Source organism: Kryptolebias marmoratus, linkage group LG2 (assembly GCF_001649575.2).
Source record: "Kryptolebias marmoratus isolate JLee-2015 linkage group LG2, ASM164957v2, whole genome shotgun sequence".
Classification (NCBI taxonomy): Eukaryota; Metazoa; Chordata; class Actinopteri; order Cyprinodontiformes; family Rivulidae; genus Kryptolebias; species Kryptolebias marmoratus.
This window is the reverse complement of record NC_051431.1, coordinates 11,706,674-11,727,931: the sequence shown is the minus strand read 5'-3', so window position 1 is coordinate 11,727,931 and position 21,258 is coordinate 11,706,674. Positions and strand designations below refer to the sequence as shown.

The 21,258-nt window shown below is 42.5% G+C and overlaps 1 protein-coding gene across 3 annotated transcripts in view; it reads right to left on the bottom strand.

The window, feature by feature from the left end:
- Nucleotides 1–506: 506 nt before the first annotated feature.
- The window catches only part of sipa1l3 (signal-induced proliferation-associated 1 like 3), a 61,868-nt gene continuing 41,116 nt past the window's right edge, over nt 507–21,258 (bottom strand). For 2 of the 3 annotated variants that reach the window (XM_017424736.3, XM_017424737.3), the window contains 19 exons: nt 19,257–19,445; nt 18,537–18,711; nt 17,674–17,777; nt 16,087–16,244; nt 15,422–16,004; nt 13,874–13,972; nt 13,608–13,783; nt 10,672–10,923; nt 8,845–9,027; nt 8,280–8,404; nt 7,541–7,659; nt 7,013–7,443; nt 4,734–4,946; nt 4,317–4,479; nt 4,060–4,234; nt 3,819–3,968; nt 3,494–3,620; nt 3,225–3,306; nt 507–3,120 (listed from right to left, as the gene is read on the bottom strand). In XM_017424736.3, the coding sequence (XP_017280225.1) occupies nt 2,929–3,120; nt 3,225–3,306; nt 3,494–3,620; nt 3,819–3,968; nt 4,060–4,234; nt 4,317–4,479; nt 4,734–4,946; nt 7,013–7,443; nt 7,541–7,659; nt 8,280–8,404; nt 8,845–9,027; nt 10,672–10,923; nt 13,608–13,783; nt 13,874–13,972; nt 15,422–16,004; nt 16,087–16,244; nt 17,674–17,777; nt 18,537–18,711; nt 19,257–19,445 (3,696 nt within the window). In that variant the 3' untranslated portion in view covers nt 507–2,928. The remainder of the gene's footprint in view (nt 3,121–3,224; nt 3,307–3,493; nt 3,621–3,818; nt 3,969–4,059; nt 4,235–4,316; nt 4,480–4,733; nt 4,947–7,012; nt 7,444–7,540; nt 7,660–8,279; nt 8,405–8,844; nt 9,028–10,671; nt 10,924–13,607; nt 13,784–13,873; nt 13,973–15,421; nt 16,005–16,086; nt 16,245–17,673; nt 17,778–18,536; nt 18,712–19,256; nt 19,446–21,258) is intronic. The other variant, XM_017424738.3, reaches the window with a different exon arrangement.

The following is a 21,258-nucleotide window of genomic DNA, read 5'->3' as shown; positions in this document are numbered from 1 at the left end:
ATTGACTAATCTTTTCAATAAGAGGAATGTTGATTTTAATATAAGTGATGAGAGGTGTGGTTTGATTATTTGATACAACAGACTGCCATATTTAAGATACTTCTGTAGGAAAAAGTACCTTAAAAGGATACAGGTACTTATTTGCCTGCCAACTAAGGCAGTGTTCTCACCTGTTTGTTAGCAAAATATCTAATGAGTCAGTGGGCGGAGCTTAATGAAACTCCCAGATAATACGTGGATGAACATCTACAACTGATTAACTTTTGGATTCACCCCAATCCAAGATGGACACCACAGCTAAGCAGCCTCAGTCAGCACATATATGGCTAAAACTCAGCTGATTTTAGAGATATTTGGTTAATTTGGTGTGGCAGTAGCTGAGAGTCATCCCCAACAAGCACTTCAAGCACCAATATCAGATCTACAACTTTAATTATTTTCTGTTATTTGTAAAATTGTCACTTCAGTAGTTTGTCTAAAAATCAACAACTTAGAAACAATCAAAATGCTCTTATAGTTATTTTAATATATTTTTTTATAAAATAATGAAAACATAATTTACACTTTTAAATGTACAAGTTATTACAACCCAAAGAAAACCAAAATGTTTCGTCTGTCTGTCCCCCCCACGCCGCCGCGCGCAGAAACCAGACAGGACAAACGGGAAACGTACAAATCAAAGGTAAAAACACGGTACCTTCTCATCTTCACTACTATCTGCAACAGTGGTCAACATGTTCAAAAATAAATTATAAAAAAACAATTTACCAATCACTAACTTGTTCAACAGCGAGTTTGTGTATACCTTAAATAGCTTAAAATTATACATGAGAATGATTCATATTTATAAAAAACCTCGACCCTTTTACAAAAGCAAACGAAGGAGTAAGATGAATTAAAATCACAGCAACACGTCTTGGAAAGCTGCGTGGATGAAGCTGCTGGGAGGTCCGACAGACGGGTCCAAGAAATTAAGCTTCAGGAGGTCAAATGACGAGGCGACGTTAAAGCTGATGTGTTTCAGAGGCCGACGAGCAGGAGGGAAAAATAAAAATCAGTTCTTGGGTCCAAGTCCCGACGCACAGCTCGCCTCTGCTTGTGGGTTTGGAGAAAAGTGTTTTTTCTTTTTTAAAAGCAGTAAAAATGTAAAACTTCTCATCACAGCGTTTGCATCGAGTCAGTTAATGGAAAAAAAAAATGTTAATAAGACAAAATGAGCCCGTTTCAGGCCTGAATGGCAGATTCGGATATTTTCCGCATCAGTCGTCATCTTTAAAAAGTCCTGCGCTGCCAGAAACGTTAAAGGGACGCCTAAAATTGTACGAGCAGCAGCACGGAGTTTCAGACGGGGAGGATTTAGTGGAATTAACAGCATCTTAGGGAACCTGAGTAAGTTGGAGAATTCAAACTGATGCAGTCTGATGTGATTCTTTCGATCTGGAATCCTGTTTAACGACGGGCAGCGGTCCATCGGAATACAACGAGAATTAGGGCTGGTTGTTTTCAAATCAGAAATCTCAAGACTTTAACCTCGATTGATCATGAAGTACCAGGATCCAAACAAAGACACGCTTCTGTAGGAAAAATAGGTATAGTAGACAATATTATCATAAGGGAAGCCAGCTGTATAAATAGTGTTTTGTGTTCATTTGGGTTCATTACAGAATATAGGAACACACACACACACACACACACACACACACAGGTCCTGGAAAAGCTTCAGTGTTGTTCAGTGACTTTCATGTGCAGTAAATGCTCCCTGTCAAACGCGTCGGCTGTGACAGAGCTTCATTTGGATTTAAATCACAGAAACCGTTCGTCTTTTTACGCTCCTTAACCTTCTGAACTTTGTCTCACGCCCCAAAACGACGTCTTTACCGTAAAACAGCTACTCTGTCAAAGTTAATTACATTACACTTCCCTTAGGAGTGTGGCAATAATTTACTTCCTCTCTGAATTATCATAGCTTATTAAATAAACTAATTAAATCTTCAGTTTTCTTATTTACCACCTTAAAGGAAGCCTGGTTCTCATTGTTCTTTAAACTCAGGATCAAAGTGATGATCCGGTGTGATCGGATCCGAGATGAAAGGGCACTGCTGAAAAATAAAAAAAATAAACGGGAGGAAACTGGAGTTGAAACACCACCAGCAGACGTGACATTAGCGTGTCGCTGAGTTCGAGCGAGGAAGCGTCCGACCGACACGACGACGGCTCGTTTCACATTTACCGGCCACGCTTCGTCCACGTAAACGGAGGACGGGAGAATACTGCGGCCTAAAAAGTCTCAGATTACAGTAAACAGGTTTGTTCATCACTCGTCCTTACACACACACGCACACACACACAAGGAATCCAATGCCTCGAGCACACACCCTGTTGTGCTGCAGTAAGTTTTGTACCGTCTCTCCTCTCTTTAGTACAACCGTGTTAATATCGATGCATGAGAATTCTACCACACAGGCACCACATCTGTAGAGCTTCTTTTCCTAGTAGTGCATTCTGGGAAATGCAGTCTGTAGAAGGTTTTTTTTTTTGGCTGGTTTGCTGCAGAAACAGTATTAGGCCTCTCCAGGTGATGTAGTGTTCTCTTAAACAGTCGGGGTCTCCTCTCCCGTTCGCTCCTCTGGCATAGTAACGTGTTTTTATGCATCATAAGTACAGTGAGATGTCTTCACTTCAGTTTAGAAAAATAAACGGGGCTCAGAGAACAGGAATGAGAGGAGGGGGGCAGGGTCTCTGTCCAGACTTTCTAGGGGTGTTGCATTTTAAAAATCCATACGGTCATTTTTAATTGGACTGGTTTAAGGCAGTTCAGTGGGAGCTGAGGGGTCGACATCATGGCGTCCTCTGCTGCACCCGTGAGTGCAAAGAATCGTGGGGGTGTTGAGGTTCCTCTCGAGCCGGACAGTTCGCCGCAGCGGCCCGTCACTCCCTCTGGGAGCCGCCGTCTTGTGTCACGGCGCGAGAGTCGTGGTCACTTCCTGGTTTGATGTTGGTGAAAAGCATGCTGAACTTGCGCAGCTGCTCGCTGGCCGTCTGGCTCTCCTCCTGCAGGCGCTGGTTGTTCTGTCTCAGGTTCGCCATCTCTGCCAGCAGGATGACTTTGTCCTGCTTCTCCTGAAAATGAGAAAAAGTCAACAGTAAGAAACGGCTGATCCTTTCCTGCTGAGTATTTAATCCAAAACAGGGACGTAAATGTTGCATGTAACCTTTTTCCTCACCTTTTCTAGATCGCTGTTCAGTTGTTGTAACATCACTTCGAGGTTGTGGAGCCGACCCGACAAATCGTTGGGCACCTCGTCGCTGTAAACACACACAGAACAGATTCAGCTCAAACTTCGTTAAAAACTCTTCACTTTATATAATATAATTCTAATATATTCTCAGTTTCTGTCAGCGATCTGCAGAGGGAGCAACGCTCAGCAATCAGTTAAATGAAAACAAGATGGCAGCAGCAGATTTTGGCTTCCTGACGATGAGTGAGACCCACCCGCTGAATGTCGGTGTGGTCCGCGGTGTCTGAGGAGTCTGAAACTGGACCGGGCTGACCGCCGGTCTCGTCTCTGGACCGCCGGCCTGCGGCTCAGTCAGCGATATGAGGGAAACAGTTCTTTGTGCTGCAGCAAAGACACGTGATCGAATGTTAAAAAATAAATAAAAGCTGCACAAAAAAAAGATCTTCTCAGTGTTAGAGATGCACAAAACGATGTTAGTGAGGAGTCCGGTCGTTACGGGTGGAGAGTTTTGGCTGCAGAGTGTTTGGGTGATGAAACCTCAGGCTGAGGAGTGCTACGTTCAGTCGTCCCTCTCCTCACCTTCGTAGGCTTTAGCAGCGTTAACCAGGCTGGACCACTCCAGTCCACAGGCGGTGTCAGGGAGGGGCATCAGCCCAGGGTCGAGTCTCCTCAGCGGGGGAACTTTGTCTTTCACTTCTGTAAGGGACAACTCCGATGAAGACAGCGGCACTGAGGACAGAAAGGAGGAGACAAGCCGTAAGGAAAAAGAAACTCAGTAAAAGTCTTAAATCCGACCCAATTTGTCGGCGCTGACGCTCACTCTTTTTGCCCTGAATGTTGTTGGAGGAGCTCGAGTGTTTGCGTGTCGGCAGCGTGCAGGTGAACAGCAAGTCTGTGGGTGTCGGCGGGTTGTCCGAGCAGGCGAAGCTGGCGTCCCGGCGCCCGCTGCACAGGGACTCGTCCGAAAAAGTGCGTTGCAAGGTGAGTCTGGGAGACTGCAAGGAGAAACGTCGCAGAGGTCAGAGCTGCGTTGGACAAAAAAAAACTGAGTGATGAAGGCGGGCGCACGCTCCTCACCGGATCACTCTGAGGTGTCTCTCCGGGGCTGTCCATGATGATCAGCTTCTTCAGGTCGTCTTCGATGGTACTCTTATACGTCCGACGTGGAGAGCGCAGGTCCCTCAGTGACGCTCGGAGCCGAGGTTGTCCAAACACGTTTTTTGAGTTAGTGTCCACCTGCCTGGTGGGACAAGATATTCATCGGATAATTGTATCGCATATCTTCTCACGGTGACCCAAACCTTTCCGACTTGCTGATTTGTATTGTAAGCCATATTTCTTCTAAAGCTTTGAGCTCCTAAATTACGCCTTTGAATCTGTTTCATGTTCTCAGTTACTAAAGCATCACATTTTTCAGCATCATGGTGTTGACTACAAACGAGAGGATTTTGTAAAACGATCAAATCTGATCTCTGTTCCTGATATTCATCTTACTTCTTGCTGTTGCTGCTGTCTGACGTGAACGGTTTGGCTGTGTTCGAGTGTAACGAGGTGCCGTCTTGTTTGCTCTTTCCGTAAAATGCCTTGGGGGCGGAGCTGGACAAAGAGGCGGAGTTCATCTGCGCTGAAGTAGGCGTGGTTGTAGAGGCTCGGACGGGCCGCGCTTTCTCTGCTGTCGGAGTCTTGTAGCCCTGTGGTGTGTAAGCCCTGTAAGGACACAGATTTATGCAGGATTAACAAAACAGAATCCACATTTCAACATAAACACTGAACCGGGCTAATAGAAACATAGAAACAAAAAAAGAGACAGTTATGGTAAATAGAAAATACATCCCTTTAGGTAAATCAGTATTAGGACCAGATCTTAAAATTCAGTAAATTCAACCTTAAATGAACACAAAACAGAACAGAAGCCACTGTTTCGTAAAAAATGAAGCTGAAATCCTGAAGCTGTGAGCGTATGATTCCACAGGTTCTTAAACTACTTTCAGCAGCAAAAACTTGACATTTTATGCTCCTTAAGTCTCAGTCTCTCTCATACAGTTGTGGAGGATATCTGGCCCACTCATCTTTATAATGTTGCTCCAGGTAATTGAGGTTTGCAGGTTTTGTATTTTGTGTTTAAACATTTTCTGTGTTTTAGTAGTTCTATCAATCTTGCAAAAGCACATCTCTAATCATTATTCTACTTTAAAACAAAACAGGAAGCAAACTCAGAAAGGCAATTGTTTCTACATAAAGGCTGGCAGAAGCAGAATCATGTATATAGTCACTTACCAAAGCTTTACTTTTAGGCCACATTTAGTTCAACTCTGAACTAATTCTCTACAATGAGCTCCAGGTTGAGGTCAATAAGATCAGCACTTTAGAAAATGGGGCGCTCCACTGAAAAGGCGCCTATGTGTTACTACATAGAGTATTTTATGATGACACAATCACATTATAACACAAGTCATTATTAATAATATCTAAAAGAAACTACTGTCATTTTTTTTAAATGCACACAGAACCTTTTGTTATAGATAACAGAGCCTTTCTGTTTCAGGACATCTTTTCTTTGTTTCATGTGACTGAATGTTGAAGGTCGGCCAGCAGATGGCGCCATATTTAACCATCAAATGCTTCGAAACACTGAACCTTTTCAACACAGCTGCTCCGTATTGGATCAGTGGTTCTGAAAGTTTCTGTTTCTCCATCGCTACTTTAAACAAGTTAATGAAGGTCACTGTTGAGGTCATGAATGTTCCAGAGCAGCAAATGCCAGAAACTCTTCTTTATAGAGGTATTCACACCCGGCAATGACCAATTAATCAGTGCATTTAATTACCAGCACCCGGCTGCTACCTAACAGCTCCATTTTTATGGTGGTATTAAGAGCAAAGTTAGTTTTTCAAAACACTTCTTCGACAAAAACACAGTAACAAAGAATGCAGTCTAATGTGGCGTTTGTCTGTTGTATTTATCTAATTTAAAGAGGCATCATGTTTGTTTTTAATGACATGAAACAAAAAAAGCTTAGGATTTAAAGAAGATGCACATTTTTTAACTATGACTACAAATAACAACTGTAGAAATAGGTCAACTTTACAAACATTCCCAGAACACCAAAGCAAACCAACAGAATACATTTTCATCCATCCACCCATTATCTGCCACTTATTCTGGAGTCGGGTCAGGGGGCAGCCCAGACATCTCTCTCCACGGCCGCCTCTAGGACCAATCTGCCTTGAGGCAACTGGGGCAACTTGGGCCGATTGCCCCCGACAGCACAGCTCCCAGGATCATTCAGGCACACAAACTCCTCCACTACGATCAGGCAGCGATTGACGGAGGGGAGAACACATTGCACCAAAACAATCCCAACTCTGTGGTGCAGACTGCAGCTCTACGGTTGGTGACTCGAAGGTTTTAAACACAGATTGCTTTAATCCAACATCAAGCGTGTATGTGTGTGTTTGAGTGTTGAATGACTGCAGGCGTTTAAATTGCAGGGTTCTCACAATAATCTGTATGTTTCACAGGGATTATCCTGCTCTAATGCTTCATGTACTCCTAAAAAATACCTTTATATATCATTGAAAAGAATCAAAGAAATACATAAAGTAGTTAAAAAAGTGTCCCGTTACTAATTAGGAAATGTAATTCTGATTAAATTAGCAGCAATAAACTCAAAGATTCAACGTCTGTATAAAGGTCATGTCTGCACAGAGTTTGCCCTGCCGAGGTAATGTTAGCTTCCTGAAACAAAGATGTGTCTCATCAGAGAATCTTACCTTGGTTTGAAAGTGTCCTTTTTCTCAGCACTGGAGCCAGGAAGTGGGAACGTCTTTGTCATGTATCCTTTGGTCTGATTGGCAGCGGCTGGTAAAATGGGGGAAGATTCTGGCCTCTTTACCTCCCCACCGCCGCTGCTCCTTCCCACAGAGATCTCTGGGACGCCGCTGTAGGCCGCGGAGCCGTGCATGAGCTTGTGGGACTGGCTGTTGGACATGTTTCCGTGGCGAGCGTTGCTGTAGTGAGTGGAGGCGTCAATGCCGCTGTCATTGGAGCCTCCTTTGTTGAGGAGATCGGGGATGGGATCCGCCAGGTCGCCTCCTCGATCTCCTGCAGGTCCCCCGTCGAACCAGCGCTCGTCGCTGTGGCTGCTGGACGCGTTACTGGACAGAGTGTTGCTGCTGGAGTGGCTGGAGTACTGGGTCTCACCCTGCAGGGCGCACGAGGACATCAGACAGACGGACTCAGTCGGCGAGACAGAGAAGGCCACAGAGAAACAAACCAAACGGACTGACGATGAGTCTGACCTTCGAGTGTCTGTTCGGAGAGTCTTTCCCCGGGACATCCTGTCTGGTTAGTCTCCTCTGCCCCCCTCCGCCACCTGGTCCTCGAGATGATGATGATGCTGGGACATTCCAGAGGGGTTCTAGACAGAAAACACGCACACAGAGGATTAAATAAATTACACTCATGGCTGGCAAAGAGGATTAAATACTTATAGCACGTTTAAACACAGACCTCCCCCTTTACACAAAATCACACTGAAATATTTTCATTCTACAAGACAGGAACCAATCTGAAAGGTCCGATCAACCTTTAATCTTACACATCATCACCTTTTAAGGAGGTTTTATGAAAATACTAACAAACGGCAGATATAGAGCTAAGACAGAATGATTAAGATCTCATTCTCCGGTGTATACATGGCTGTTTCAATATTTTAATCTACCCTCTTGCATCTTTTTTGTTTTGCTGCAGCTGACTTCAGTATATTTACCTGCAAGTTTACTTTTATTACTTTTTTATTATTTCTGCCATTCAGTCTAAAAAAAGATTCTGATAAGAGCCGGTAAATCAAAACAAAGGAGCATGAAAATAACATAAAATAATGAAGCATGAAAGACTAAAGCTCTACAAAAACTCGACATACAGACCAATGCCTGCTTTTGTTTACCTCAAAGTATAACATGGAGGGACTATTTATTCAATTTAATTTATTTTATAAATAAACCATTTAAACAACTTGTTAAATTTAAGTTGACGTACCCGTTTTGTTGCGTTCCATGGTGCTTTCCTGACTCGTGAAGCCCGAAGAAGACTCTCCACTGGAGGTGATGTCCACACTGAGGTGGGGTTCATAGGGCAGCAGGGGGCGCTGTACCAATCCATATCTACACATTATATGAGACTCATGAGATTCGTGAACACATTCATGCCAATTTCTGAAATGATACGGATAGAAAATAATGAATGAGCAGTAAAATTCTTATTGTCCAGAAAGATGTACAGTTTGGATTTGAATACTGATTTTCAGTTTCTGTTCTGCATCCTGTTGGGAGTTGAATAAACACGTTTTTCTGGTTGGGTGAGATGTTATCAACCTCCACACTGCGAGGAAGAGCCACCCACACAACAGATCCTTTCTCTGGGAGACGGTGTGTGTACACATCTCTAACTGCAGACTCGAACACGCCACATTATTCACCATCTCCTTTAAACCGATATAATCTGCCCTCCAGCGGAGTAAACAGTTGTTATGAGTAACATTTTGGCAAGTTTAGTCAAGAACCGAAAGGTGACAGAGGAGACAAACAGCTTCACGAGTGCTCACCTGTCGGGGGAGGGCTTGTAGCGCACAAAGGGGCCGGGCGTCATTCCAGGCGACGCCATGGTGGCGATGCCCACCAGGCCTGAGACGGGGGAGGAGAAGCTGGCTGAGGGGTTTCTGTACGACATGCCTCTGTCGCCTCCAGGTGACAAGCTGTAGTGGTTCTCAGGGTAACTCACTGGCCTGCTGGAGACAGGGGGGGTGGTTAAACTGACTGCAGAGAACGGACGCATCTGAATAAAACTGGCACCCAAAAAAGGCTGAAATTAGTGAGAAACATGCTTGTTAGAGGTGGGCAGTGTGACACCAGCTCCAAGTACAGTGTGCATGTTTAAACACATGAATCACACTAAATACCACCTACTTAGTCTTCAATTGTTGAGAGTTTGCTCAAAAATGTGTCTTCTTCAAGCGGATACACAACCTGTTCAACCGTTTGGTACCATAAATACATGTTTCCAGCTGTAATTTGTTTAGGCTTGACAGGAAGAGTCAGCGTCATCCTATTTGTGAGTTGGCCTGAAGATTTTTTTTTTAAAGACATTCGCAAAACAACTGTCTTCTGCCTTTAAAATCCTTTTGTATCTAATATTTATTTAAAGATATTCAGGAGACACATGAAGAAGGGCATTATAACCTCACCTGATGACAGAAATCACTGACAAAACATTTTATCTCTCAACAGATCGCTAACAATATCAAGATAAATAAACAGCGATTGCCAGTTTGTTTTCTCACTTTGTTTTTTTTAGTGATGATTTTATCCAAATAAAACAAATTTTAAACCCTTACGTTTGTTTTTGAATTTATTTTAAGCTAATATTTCCATCAATAACAATAAATAAATCATAGGCAAGTTCTGATGTAAGATTATAAGCCCAGTTTTTACACTGTCAACAAATACTGGAAGTCAGATAAAAACAGTCAACCTGTGAAGCAAATCTGTGGCAGCTTCTGTGATTTGATTCCAGATCCTGACCAAAAACCTAGCATTATACATATTTTTGGAGAAGTTTATTAAGGTGAAGCTGCAATGAATGTGAGTGCAAAGACTATCAGATAAATCCAAATGAAGCGTGATGAAGATCACTGTGAAAAATAAACAGACGGCTTTAGAAACCTGATTCCAGCTTGTAATGTGGCAACAAGCCTGAGGGAAACAAAGTGATTCTTCATCAACCAGGTGAGAAAAACATTGTTTCACTGGGAGCTCCATGAAACTGAACAGTAACGAGAGAGAAGGATCTGTGACCGTTTGATAAATGTCAGTCTGACTGCAACACACCACGTAGTAAAAACAACAGAACAATGTTGTGACAACACTGAAAACCACGCAGTCTGACCTGAGCTGTCATGAGACGGGCAGAAATTATTAAAACAATAAAACACAGATCTTAAGACACAAACCTGTTGATGTATTGCACAACATAAAACCACGTCAACATGTAATTTGTGTAGGTTAACCACTGTCCTCATACAACTGTGTTCAGACAAATTCAGAACTATGGGATGGATTAGGAAGATCAGGAAACTGCTAATTAGACTATAAGATGATAAATAATGTACTGCAAATCACATCACTACAGCCATATTTTTTCTTTTTTAATCAAATAACCAATTTTTTTTAAAGACAATTTAAAATAAACCTCATCTTTAACAACTTTCTTTGTTTTTTTTGCCATTTCTTAAATTCTCATTCATGTACTAAAAAAAAATTCAGCTGCAAGATGTTTAGGTTTGTCTCTAATTATTACAAAGATCTGAGGTAAATCCCCTGTTTGTAGTGAATAAATGTTTACTGTAGTTTAACTGGATAGTAGGTGGGAGTACCTCTTGGAGGTGAGGTGCTGTGGTTCTCTGTAGGGGACCGGCATCATGGTCTTGTGTGAGCGGGGCAGTGAAGGAGGTGCGGCGCTCATCGGGGCCCAGCGTGGCTGGATGGGAGCGCTGTGGAGCCCCGGAGGAATGGGTGAGCTTTCCCATCTCCAAGTTTGGCGAGGGGAGGGTCGATATCCTGCTGCCAGAGGCTCAGGCTCGGGTTTCTGCTCCATGGTCTTCATCTCATACTCCTCCGTGCACCCCCTAATGACAGGGGGACAATAACAGGACATTCTCCAGTAAACATTTTGCACTTCAACGTCCACACAAGCGTTCCTGAGAATCTGTCGCTTCCTGTGTGAAGACCTTAACGGTGTGTGCACTCCTGTGTGTGAGAACTGCTCAGTAAATTCCTCATGAATGGTTTGAATTCTTTGTTACTTTTATGACACATTTTCTGGACGCCCAAATGTACAGCTGACACGTTACAGATCTCACTAACGAGCTCTCCTGAGAGCAATGAATGAAAAAATGAGAAAAGGAAACTGATTATTGGCACATCAAGACTCCATTTTACTTGCTGTGAGACTGAGGCTGGATCTCCTGCGTGCATGTGTGTTTGTGTCTGAGGAAGAGTTAGAGATCCTTAGATCTCATCACAGCTTATACTGAAGACAGTGTGCTATTCTGCTGGACAAAGTCAATATACGGTCTTCATTTCTTGAACCAACACTAATTCTTCTAGCTCTCAAACACAAAAAATAAGATGTCATATGATGGAGAAAGCCTTTAATTGAAGACATGTTGGCATTTATTCTCATCAATTATAGAACTGATTGCAAAGCTTTCAGCTGGAGGGGCGGTCATCTTTATTTATCAACCCAACACACCTAAAATCTCCCACCGTTTACAGTAGCCTTTAAAGAGTTGATCACTCCGCACATCCATGTTTCATCCAAAAACCCTATTGCATCAGGGCAGGTGGCATTAAATATGCAGATGGGGTGGCATTTGAAATGAGACAAAAGGAAATGAGCTGGGTGATGAAGTGTTAAAGTGACATGAAGTTGACATTTTTACAAAGGCAGGAAAGTGATAGAAAAAAGAAATGACAGCAAAACAAGGGCAGTGTGATGGATCGACAACAGTCATCTAAGATATTGGGCTGATATCAATAAAACATCTGATTATAGTTTTTAAACCACCCTTTATAAATTAGTAGAGTCCAGGATAAAGTATTTAATTGCCTTAATTTGACCAAAGTCAGGATCCCACATATAATCAGTTTACAGCCACAGAAAATGAGTCTTAGTTAATATTCATAAAGCTCTGCCTCCGAATGTTTCCCACTGTTTCTCAGTGGTTAAATGATTAAACAGACTGACTAAATATTTGAGTAAAAAAAGGGGAAAATATCACAGTTTGCTTTGGAAAATTATAAAAGGCATTCTACATTTTATAGACAAAGAAAAAATGCTCAGTTTTAAAAATAATCACCCCCCAAACCAACAAAGAGACAACTGTTGGCTGCAGCTCTTCAGGAATGTAAACAGAACGCAGATGCACACAAAAACAACCACGTATCGGGAAAAACAGCAGATTTCCAGGGAAAAAGGAAAGAAAACGGTGGATGCACACGGATGTAACACGTGATGAAGATATTTTAAACAATGAAGGAATATTTCTGAGACGATCAATATCAACAGCAGTACATACGCGCACAGGGAGGGAATACAAACCTCAGAGAGAGCAGAGCCTACATCTGACAGCGCGCAGTAATTCTCCCATCACATTAACCGAGGTGACAACTGAAGCTCAACACACACACACACATTCAGACCCTCATCTTTTTCCGGATGTATCCATCCATCTTGTGTTTTCGCAGCCTAGACAAAGCAGCGAAGCCAGATCCTTCCAACTTTCATCTCATCTTTTCTCTCCTCCGCCCACTCCTCTTACTCCGGCTGGTGTTGAGACACGTCCTCCTCATCGAGCGCTCCTCCCAGCCTTCCTCTTCCTCTATCCCACAGCCCCTCCCCCCTTCCTTTCCATTTGCAGAGGGCATGCATTTTTAATTAATCACTTCCGCTCCTTTTATTTATTTATCTTTTTTTTTTTCCTGTGGTCTTTGTTTTTCCCCCTGCAGATTTCAAGCCTTAATCTCATGCAATCTGCTCGCCTGGTGCACAACAGCTAACGAGTCAGAGAGGAAGAGGGAAACGCAAGACTCTTAATTATCAGCTGCTTCAAGGCCACAGAATAGTGTGTGTATGTGAAAAAAAGGGGTTTTACTCGGAGTAATTAAACTGCCTTCAACATTAAAGGAATCCAACCACTGTGTGATCACACAGCTCACCACAATTACGGTCTTTAGGCGCTCTGATGCTCAGAAAAACACAGTGTGCCTATTTCTTTTTTTTTTCCCTCACATGGGGTAACCATTCTGATATACCACATAAAGCTGCTTTATTCCGTCTCACTAAATACCTGATGTGTAGATAGAAAAGAGTGGTGCCTGAGATAAACTGTTGGAGGGGAAAAAAGCCAGATTACGACAGAGATGACTAGATGCGTGAGAAAGAAAGAGACAAAGAACAGCAGATTTGGCTAATTTCACATTAAACAAATGCCTTTTTTGTCTCGATGCCTCATTCTGCCCGTTTCTCCAACTACATATGACTGTTTCTCTCTGTTAGCTTGCTTCCTCTTTTCACACACTCCCACACAAAATCCTCTCAGAACGCTGGAGTCTGGCCACTACCTCACCGAGGCTTTTGTGTGTTAAAGAGAAAAGCATCCTCTACTCATTGCAGCTCACTTGTCTTTCCACTACAGCCCACTTACGCACAGCCCTCTCCTCTTCCTTAACATCTGTATTCACAGCTGCTTACAAGCCAGCTGCTCGTTAGTTTAGCTCCTTGAGAAAATAAAATGCTCTGTGTACACACCGGCGCGGTCCGCCGTCTTCAAACGGAGGAATGATGACCACTTTAACCGTCACCGACGTTCTCAGCAGGTCAATCATCTGCTCGTGAGTCAGCGTCACAGCGGCCACCTTGCAGATCTCAACCAATCGACTACCTTGCCTCAGTCCCGCCTGCCAGGCGAAGCCATACTCCTCCACCTGAAAGGTAAAAGAATAATAAGACTTTGGACGTTTAGACACAAAGCACAAATCGGTAATACAGAGGGAGATCAGCTCATTGGATTTTACCTCGGCTACAGTGCCGTCTAAGCGAACGTGGAAGCCCAGCTGTCCCAGTCCGTTTCTTCTCAGCGTCATGTCCACCGTCTCACATCCCACCGTCAGCGACTGGACAGGGGGAAACACATGATGGGTAAACTTACAGCCGGATCAAATTAAAAACCAATAAGTTGATCCACACACCAAACTGAACTCCCAACTTTATTGGTTATGTTTCAGGTCATTGCCCTACTTCAGACCAACTTTAACAACAAAGACACCAGCTGACATTGCAGTGATATTAGAAATCTTGTCACATCTACTTATGAGGATATATCAGACTGAGACCTTGAAACATCCTCATAGGGGAACTGTAAACGCTTTACACCTTAAATGTGAATTTTACTGGATATAAACACTCAGCACTTTGGTTCCAAAAGGTTTAAATGAAGAGCTTGATATTAGACTTCTCTTTCAGGCTCTTTTTCTATCACTATATCTCTTTTTTTTTTTTTAATAATCTGTTCAGTGTTTTTATAGTAGTGATTATGCAGTTTCATGTTTGCATAAATGGACAATGTGTGATGCTTCAGTTGGTAATTATGAAGGTTATTTTTATGTTTTAATGTTTAATGTCTATTCTTATCGTCTGAGTATCTTTAAAAAAATACCAACAGTACAAACTTACTTGAAAAGGGAGTTCACTGCTCCTACACATAAAATTCAACCAATTTCAACTAACCAGGTAACATAACCAGGAACTACTGAACCAACAGTATGAATATAATGTATTTATGGCTTTTAAAATGAGTAATTTATTTAGTTCTCAATATTTTCTTACTTTAGAGAATATAGTGATTGTCGCAGTGCAGACAATCTTTGTTATTCAAGAGTTTAATGCATATTTTTTCCAGGGAAAATCACAATATGATATGTCCCTTATCAGGTGATGCCTGCAGCCCCACAGCTTTACTGCCACTGTGTAATATGTCAGAAATTGCTCTGGTTATTTTATGATTCCGTACATCTCGTATTTTCTTGGGTGGGATAATCCATCTATAATTTTGCAGATTTCTTTCCTGGTGAATTAAAAAAAAATTCCAAGGGATGAAAACAGCATCTCAACCAATATCGGAAATCCCCTGAGCTTCAAAGCAGATAAAAAGAGATGAGGTGTTGCTGATCAAGGAGAACAACCAGTTTCCAAAATGAAACCATAATAACCCAATGCCCAGAAATCCCACAGACATGAAAAAGAATAATTAGTTTTGAAACAGGTTGATGACAAAAACATCCAATTCTAAGTCACCATTTGCTACTTTAAAAGCTTAATTTGGAATTTTAAGCATTAAAGACATTTTTGTACCACATACTTAAGAGCATATAAGCAAACTGGAAAAACAACGAAAATGTCCACAACTTTTACATCTTGACACACTATGAATTCAAAACACCAAATGCAAACTCCTGTATTCGTTTACAAAACCTGTAAACCTATTAATGTTCCAAACCCAAGATAAACCGCAGGCCACAAACGTCACAGAGATTCACACCATCACAGTCAAACTCTAAACTCACCCTTAATCTCTGCACCATTTCCCTGATGTCCTGCGCACAGCCATCTGGTACTCTCACTCCAATATGGTCCCCTCTTCCGTAGAAGATCTTTAACGCCAGTCGCTCCGGTGTCCAGCCGATAACATCCCGGCAGAAACAGTTAAACACCACATCTTTGGTGGAGCAGTCCACGAGGAGCACGTACTCCTCTGAGATACCCAAAGCGCAGGGGAGCTCCATACCGCCTCCACTGAAGTCCTGGGCCAGGACTCTCCAGGCGATGGACCCTGACGCCTCCAGCTCGGCGCCCTCTCTTGCTTTCGAGCGCTCGCGTTTCTTAGACGCGAGGGAGATGAGGTTATTAAGTTTTCCAGCAGAGTCGAGCGGCGTGCTGCTGACGTAGTTCTCAGCCAGGTCTCGGAGATACTCCTGCCGCGTCCGCGTTGCCATGGTGTGGAATTTCTCGGACTTGTGCGCGGCGTTTTCTGCATTGATGACTTTGGCTAAGAGGAAGTTACGAAAAGTCTCCGGGTTGCGGAAGGTGACTCCGTTGGGGATGGGGGGTCCAAAAGGGGGCACGTCCTTCATCCGTGTCACAGCAACACTGAAGGTGAAGGGAGATTAGAAGTAGGTGAAATAACCATGGAACGTGTAAGAGTAATATTCGCTCTGCTGTAAATATTTACCTGTAGCAGGTGTTGTCAGAGCAGGGGTTATGTACACGAACAATCACAAAAACATGCTGGAAATGGGAGCGAATATTTTGAGGGGTGAAAGGCAGGGCGCCTGGCTCCTGAAAGATTATGGTGACGATGTCGTTCCCTATGTGTCTCTTTCTCAGGAGCTGGGGAAGAGAAGAAAGATAAAATGACAACTAAATAAAATAACTGGTTCTGTAACTCACAGAAAGTCTGACATTCGCTGTCAGACACAAAGCAACAGCTCTTTATGTAATTTGTTTTTGCCTTCTGTGTGGATTATTTGTGTCTGTCTCTCTGTGTTCATGTAGGAAACATGGCACACAGACCGGGCTGTTTCTGTGGCGCAGTGCATGCCAAGCCTCTCTTCATCTGCACTCAGAAGTGTGAAAGTACCGATTATGTAATGCAGCCCACTGTTTGGCCACAGGAGCATCACTCACTTGTATCTCGTAGGCTGCGGTTAAAAAAAATTGCATTGAGCTTCATGTAATGTACAGCTACAAGGAATACGTTTCATCTTATTAGTGTTAAATGTGCTTTTATCACCAAATTTCAGTAATTATTCTAATATACAGCAACATGCTGTTGATATGCAAGACTCAACAATTACTCACTGTAAGACTGTTGTTCAGCCTTTTCTTTTTTCTGAATGTGAAAGCCTTAAAGCAGCTCTCATATTGCTGGCTTAATTTCTCTACGGGTTACTTTTGATGTCAGATGCTGCCACCTAGAGGTTTATCTGAGTAAGTGAATGACGTTTCTGCTGCAGTACTTAAACCTCTGGATGGAGTTATTGTGCCGTTTATGGAATATCTTCTGATTAAATGTTTTACACCAACATTCAAAAAGTAATGTTTTTGTTTCTGTCACCTGTTACAAGATTTGTTTTGACAAGACAGCTGTGGATATGAATAACAATAAGAGCTCTAATTTTTAAAATAAAATAGTTTTATATGATTTGACTTCTGAGTGGCCGACTCTGTTCTGCTGTATTTGTGCAAAACTAATCCTGAACACCTACAGGGCTTTTCAGAGCATGTGTGAGCCTCTCACGCAAACACTTCAGCTAACTACCCAAACTGTTATTTTACATGCAGTTCTACACACAACCCAAGTTGTAAACACATGAGAACGAGAGCCTCAGCAGCTATGTTTGAATAAAAAAAGCCCCAATAAAGGGAGAAAATATACTAATAACTACTCACTGTTGAACCCCACCCAACTGTGATCCAGTTAAAGGCGGAAAGGCAGAGAGGAAAAGGAGAAAAGCCAGAGCGGACAGAAAAACCACAAAGAACAAAGACCATAAAAAAAACACAAGAGGCTAAATTAAAAAAAAAGGAAAGAACCTAAATGTTCAAGGCGACGTAAGGAACAAGTTTCAACTTCTTGGATCATTCCGGTTTTTGATTCAGAAGAAAAGGCAGAAGTTCCAAATAACAACCACAGACATGCTTTGAAAGGCTTTGGGTGACTACAAAAGGTGGATGTGCATGTGTGTGTTTTTTCTTTCAAAGCACACACAGCCTCGGGTAACTGAGCTCAGTCGAATTTGGGTTCGCAAGCTTTTACCTGCTGCGGGTTGCTGGGCATGTACGGCAGCATGGTGGACACGTGGAACATGACCTCGTAGCCCTGGTAGGTCGTGTAAAGGGAGTGGGTACCCGTTGAGTCAGCTGCAGAGGAAGAAGAAATTATCATTTTATTATCATAAGTTAATTACAGATGACATGTTGTTGCTGAACTGGTGTTTCTGGTTCAAACAGACGCGTCTCCAAAGACTACGACTCAGTCATTCAGCCTTTCTGGGGGTTATGACACACAGCTTAATTATTAGGCTTTTCAGCTCTAGAAAAACTCACAACTTCACTGTCACCCCTGCCATGGAAGGTGGGTGATAATGTAATTGCTTGTAAATTTTAATTAAACTATGAGAAAGTAATGATTGGATGTACATCTACAACTGTAACTTTTGGAGAACCTGATTCAAGGTGGCTGTCATAGTGAATCGATGTTAGCAAACACAAAAAAGGTTATAACTCAGACAGTTTTACAGACGTTGAGCTTAAATTTAGTGTGGTAGTAGCTGAGAGTCATCCCCAACACATTCTCTGAACACTAACTGATTGTGCAAGAGCTTTGTTTAAAATCTTGGCATGCAAGGCAACAAGTGATATACATTCCTTCAAGAACCCCTACTTTCATCTGTAAAAGTGCTCATTTTTATGTCAATCAAAAATATTGTAGGTAGCTTCAGTAATGACATAATTTTCACTGTTGATTGAACATGAAAGTACCTGTATAGAGAGCGTGGCAAAAACCTTCTTAATGTAAATAAACACTGTTTTAAAGTTTATTTTGTCCCCCACACCCATGCTTTTCTTTGCATAGAAGAAATGGTACTGGTGTTACATTAAGCTGAGAGAGACGCTCACTCTTTGTGTCGAGCTGTGCAGCGTATTTGTTGAATCCTTTGAGGAGCACCTGCTCCCCCAGCAGCTCCAGGAAGGCAGAGAAGGCAGGTGATGCCTCCTCGTTGTTGTACATCTCCTCCTCTGTGCTCTGACCCGCTCGGCACAGAAGAACACCCACTTTGTGCTTTTGACTCAGCTACACACACAGAACAAACACAGTTACAACAGCACAGTTTAATATCTGCTTCTATACAGTTATCAGAAGAGCATTTAACTCAGCTATAATGTATGTTTCGGGACTTGCTTACTCATACAAACAGGGCACAGTTTCACTGTTGTGTAAGCCACCTACACAAATAACCCACCTACTGCTGGCAAAATACCTTCATGCTGCACTTCGCTCACCACTAAATAAAAGGGGAGATAACATGGCCAAACATTTAGACTTCTATGGTTACACACTCTTACTGAAACATGACGCCCTTTGCTTCACACAGCTTTCACAACTCAAATTTTGGACTTTGAACTAACAATTAATCAGTTATACAAGTTTCAGACACACATTCGTGCAGTTTCAACATACTGTGAACCAGTTTCACTTTATCGGTTGCTGTTTACAGACTGCATGTATGCTGACTGTAATGAGCCTCAGGGAAACTTTGAATGAATCAGCAAGACAGTATCTAATTTTACTGGGTAAACCCCCAAAATTTATTGCAAATACAAACACGTTAAACTCACCCCTTGCTCATCCAGTTTAAGGAGCTGCTCTGTGACTTTGGCAGTGCTGAGCGCCAGCCTCAGACAGGAGACATTTAACTCAGGGACGACCTGCTCCAGGACCTCTTTGAGAGGAAGACCTCGAACCGTGCCGTGTTTCCCCGTGGACGCCACTGTATCTTCCAAAATGGAGCCTCGCAGGGTCACGAGCTGCATGTGGAAGAAAGAGCGGGGTTAGACAAACTGCAAAATATGGCTGCAAAATATCCAGTTACATACAAGACAGCATAATTAAAAAATGTATGTTTTTCTTTTTCGGTATAGTTTGGTAAACCAGCTTATTTAACACCAGTCCAGGTGATATAAAACCGGGTAAAAATAGTGAATCAAAACATTATAATCATGTTTTTAATGTCTAGTTGAATTGACCGGTCTGAGTTCACTCAGACACAGTACCACGCCTGTGGAAATAATTATGTGGATGATTAGCAGAATGGAAGTCTAAAATAGGTCCATCAAAAGAAGGACCGTCTCATTCCTTAAATTGTGCTCTGCTGCTCTGATACTTTTTCTTTCAGTCAAACAGGCTCACAGACACGCGGAGAAAGTGCTTTGAGTGGAAGGTTGTGAATTCAATAGTATTGTGAATTAATATTCCGCTCAGTGTTGTGCAGTCACAGTGCACCGACTCCTGCTGAGGGCAAATTGACCCACTTGAAGACAGTGAGACTATAATCACATTGGATCGGTACAGTTGGGAGGAGCGGGGCTGCTCTCTCCTCACCGCGCTCTCTCACATGTGGGTTCATTAAAAATGCATGACGGGCTCCGGTGCCGGGTGGGGGCCAGAGAGACAGCTCAACCTCAGAGACTCCGATCTGCCGCAGAGAAACACAAACCTGATTGACAAGCAGCTGAAGTTATGAAGCTTTTGTTTCAACTCGTCAGCTGCTGCGCGACGGAGGGGAAAGTGACGTGCTGAGCTGGAATATCAGAGGAGGGGGGCGGCGAGTGTCAAAAAGTGCGACGGGGAGTGAGAGAAGGACGAGAAAAAGAGGAAGTCTCTCCACCTTGCTGTGTCAGCACTGCTACAGAGTTAAATGACAGACTTACAGAGGAGGGATATTTGAGATGTGCTGCGGCTTGAGTGGGAGAGAATAAATTTCGCAATCAATCTATTTTTTTTATGTGTGTGGGAACAGCAGGCCTGGGTGCGCTGGCTGCCTCTGTTAGCTTAGCTCTGTGTTCTTGAGCAGACAGGCTCCATTGTTGTAACAGAGTTAAAGTGATGAGGCCAGGCAGCCATGTAATCCAGCTAAAAACAACACCTCACCAACCACACAGAGGGATGCACTCAAAGACCGCAGGAACCAATGAACAGGAGCCCACTTTGTTTTAGCTTTGAGTGCTCCTGACATTTGGACAATACTTTTAAAGTCAACAATCCTTAAAACAAAACAAAAAAAATCAGATTTGTGTTAATTTATGAATGTTAACTGGAAAGGATAACAGTATGAGTAACAATAACAGCTTAGAAATAACTAGAATAGAATAAATTTAATTGATAAATAAGTTAATCGTTTAATTATTTTCTTAAGAAAAATGCACAAACCGTAATTGTGGGAGTGAGTAATTGCATATTAGAATTAGTAAATCAAGTTCAAGTTAATGTCTTTGATGCGTTATTCTGTTTAATGGTTATTTAGAGACCACACTTTGGGGCAACAGCAATTGGATTACTAAAACATTAAATTTATTTAATAAATATGTTGCATAAATCACAATTTTGACATCCTAGAAACAATATTTCTTCTCCCAAATTTCCACAAAAGTTATTTCTGCCTAATTACCAGCACGCCATTTTAAGCACCGCAAAGATTTGATCCATCTAAGCAGACAAATGGCTGGGTGAGGGGCCATTTTTTTCAGCCAGAGCTGCCAGTGTTTGGTTTGTCTTTAATGTGTTGAGACTTGGACAGCTGGAATTTTCCCATTGGCAGGACGGAGAGGGGGGGTGGGGGTG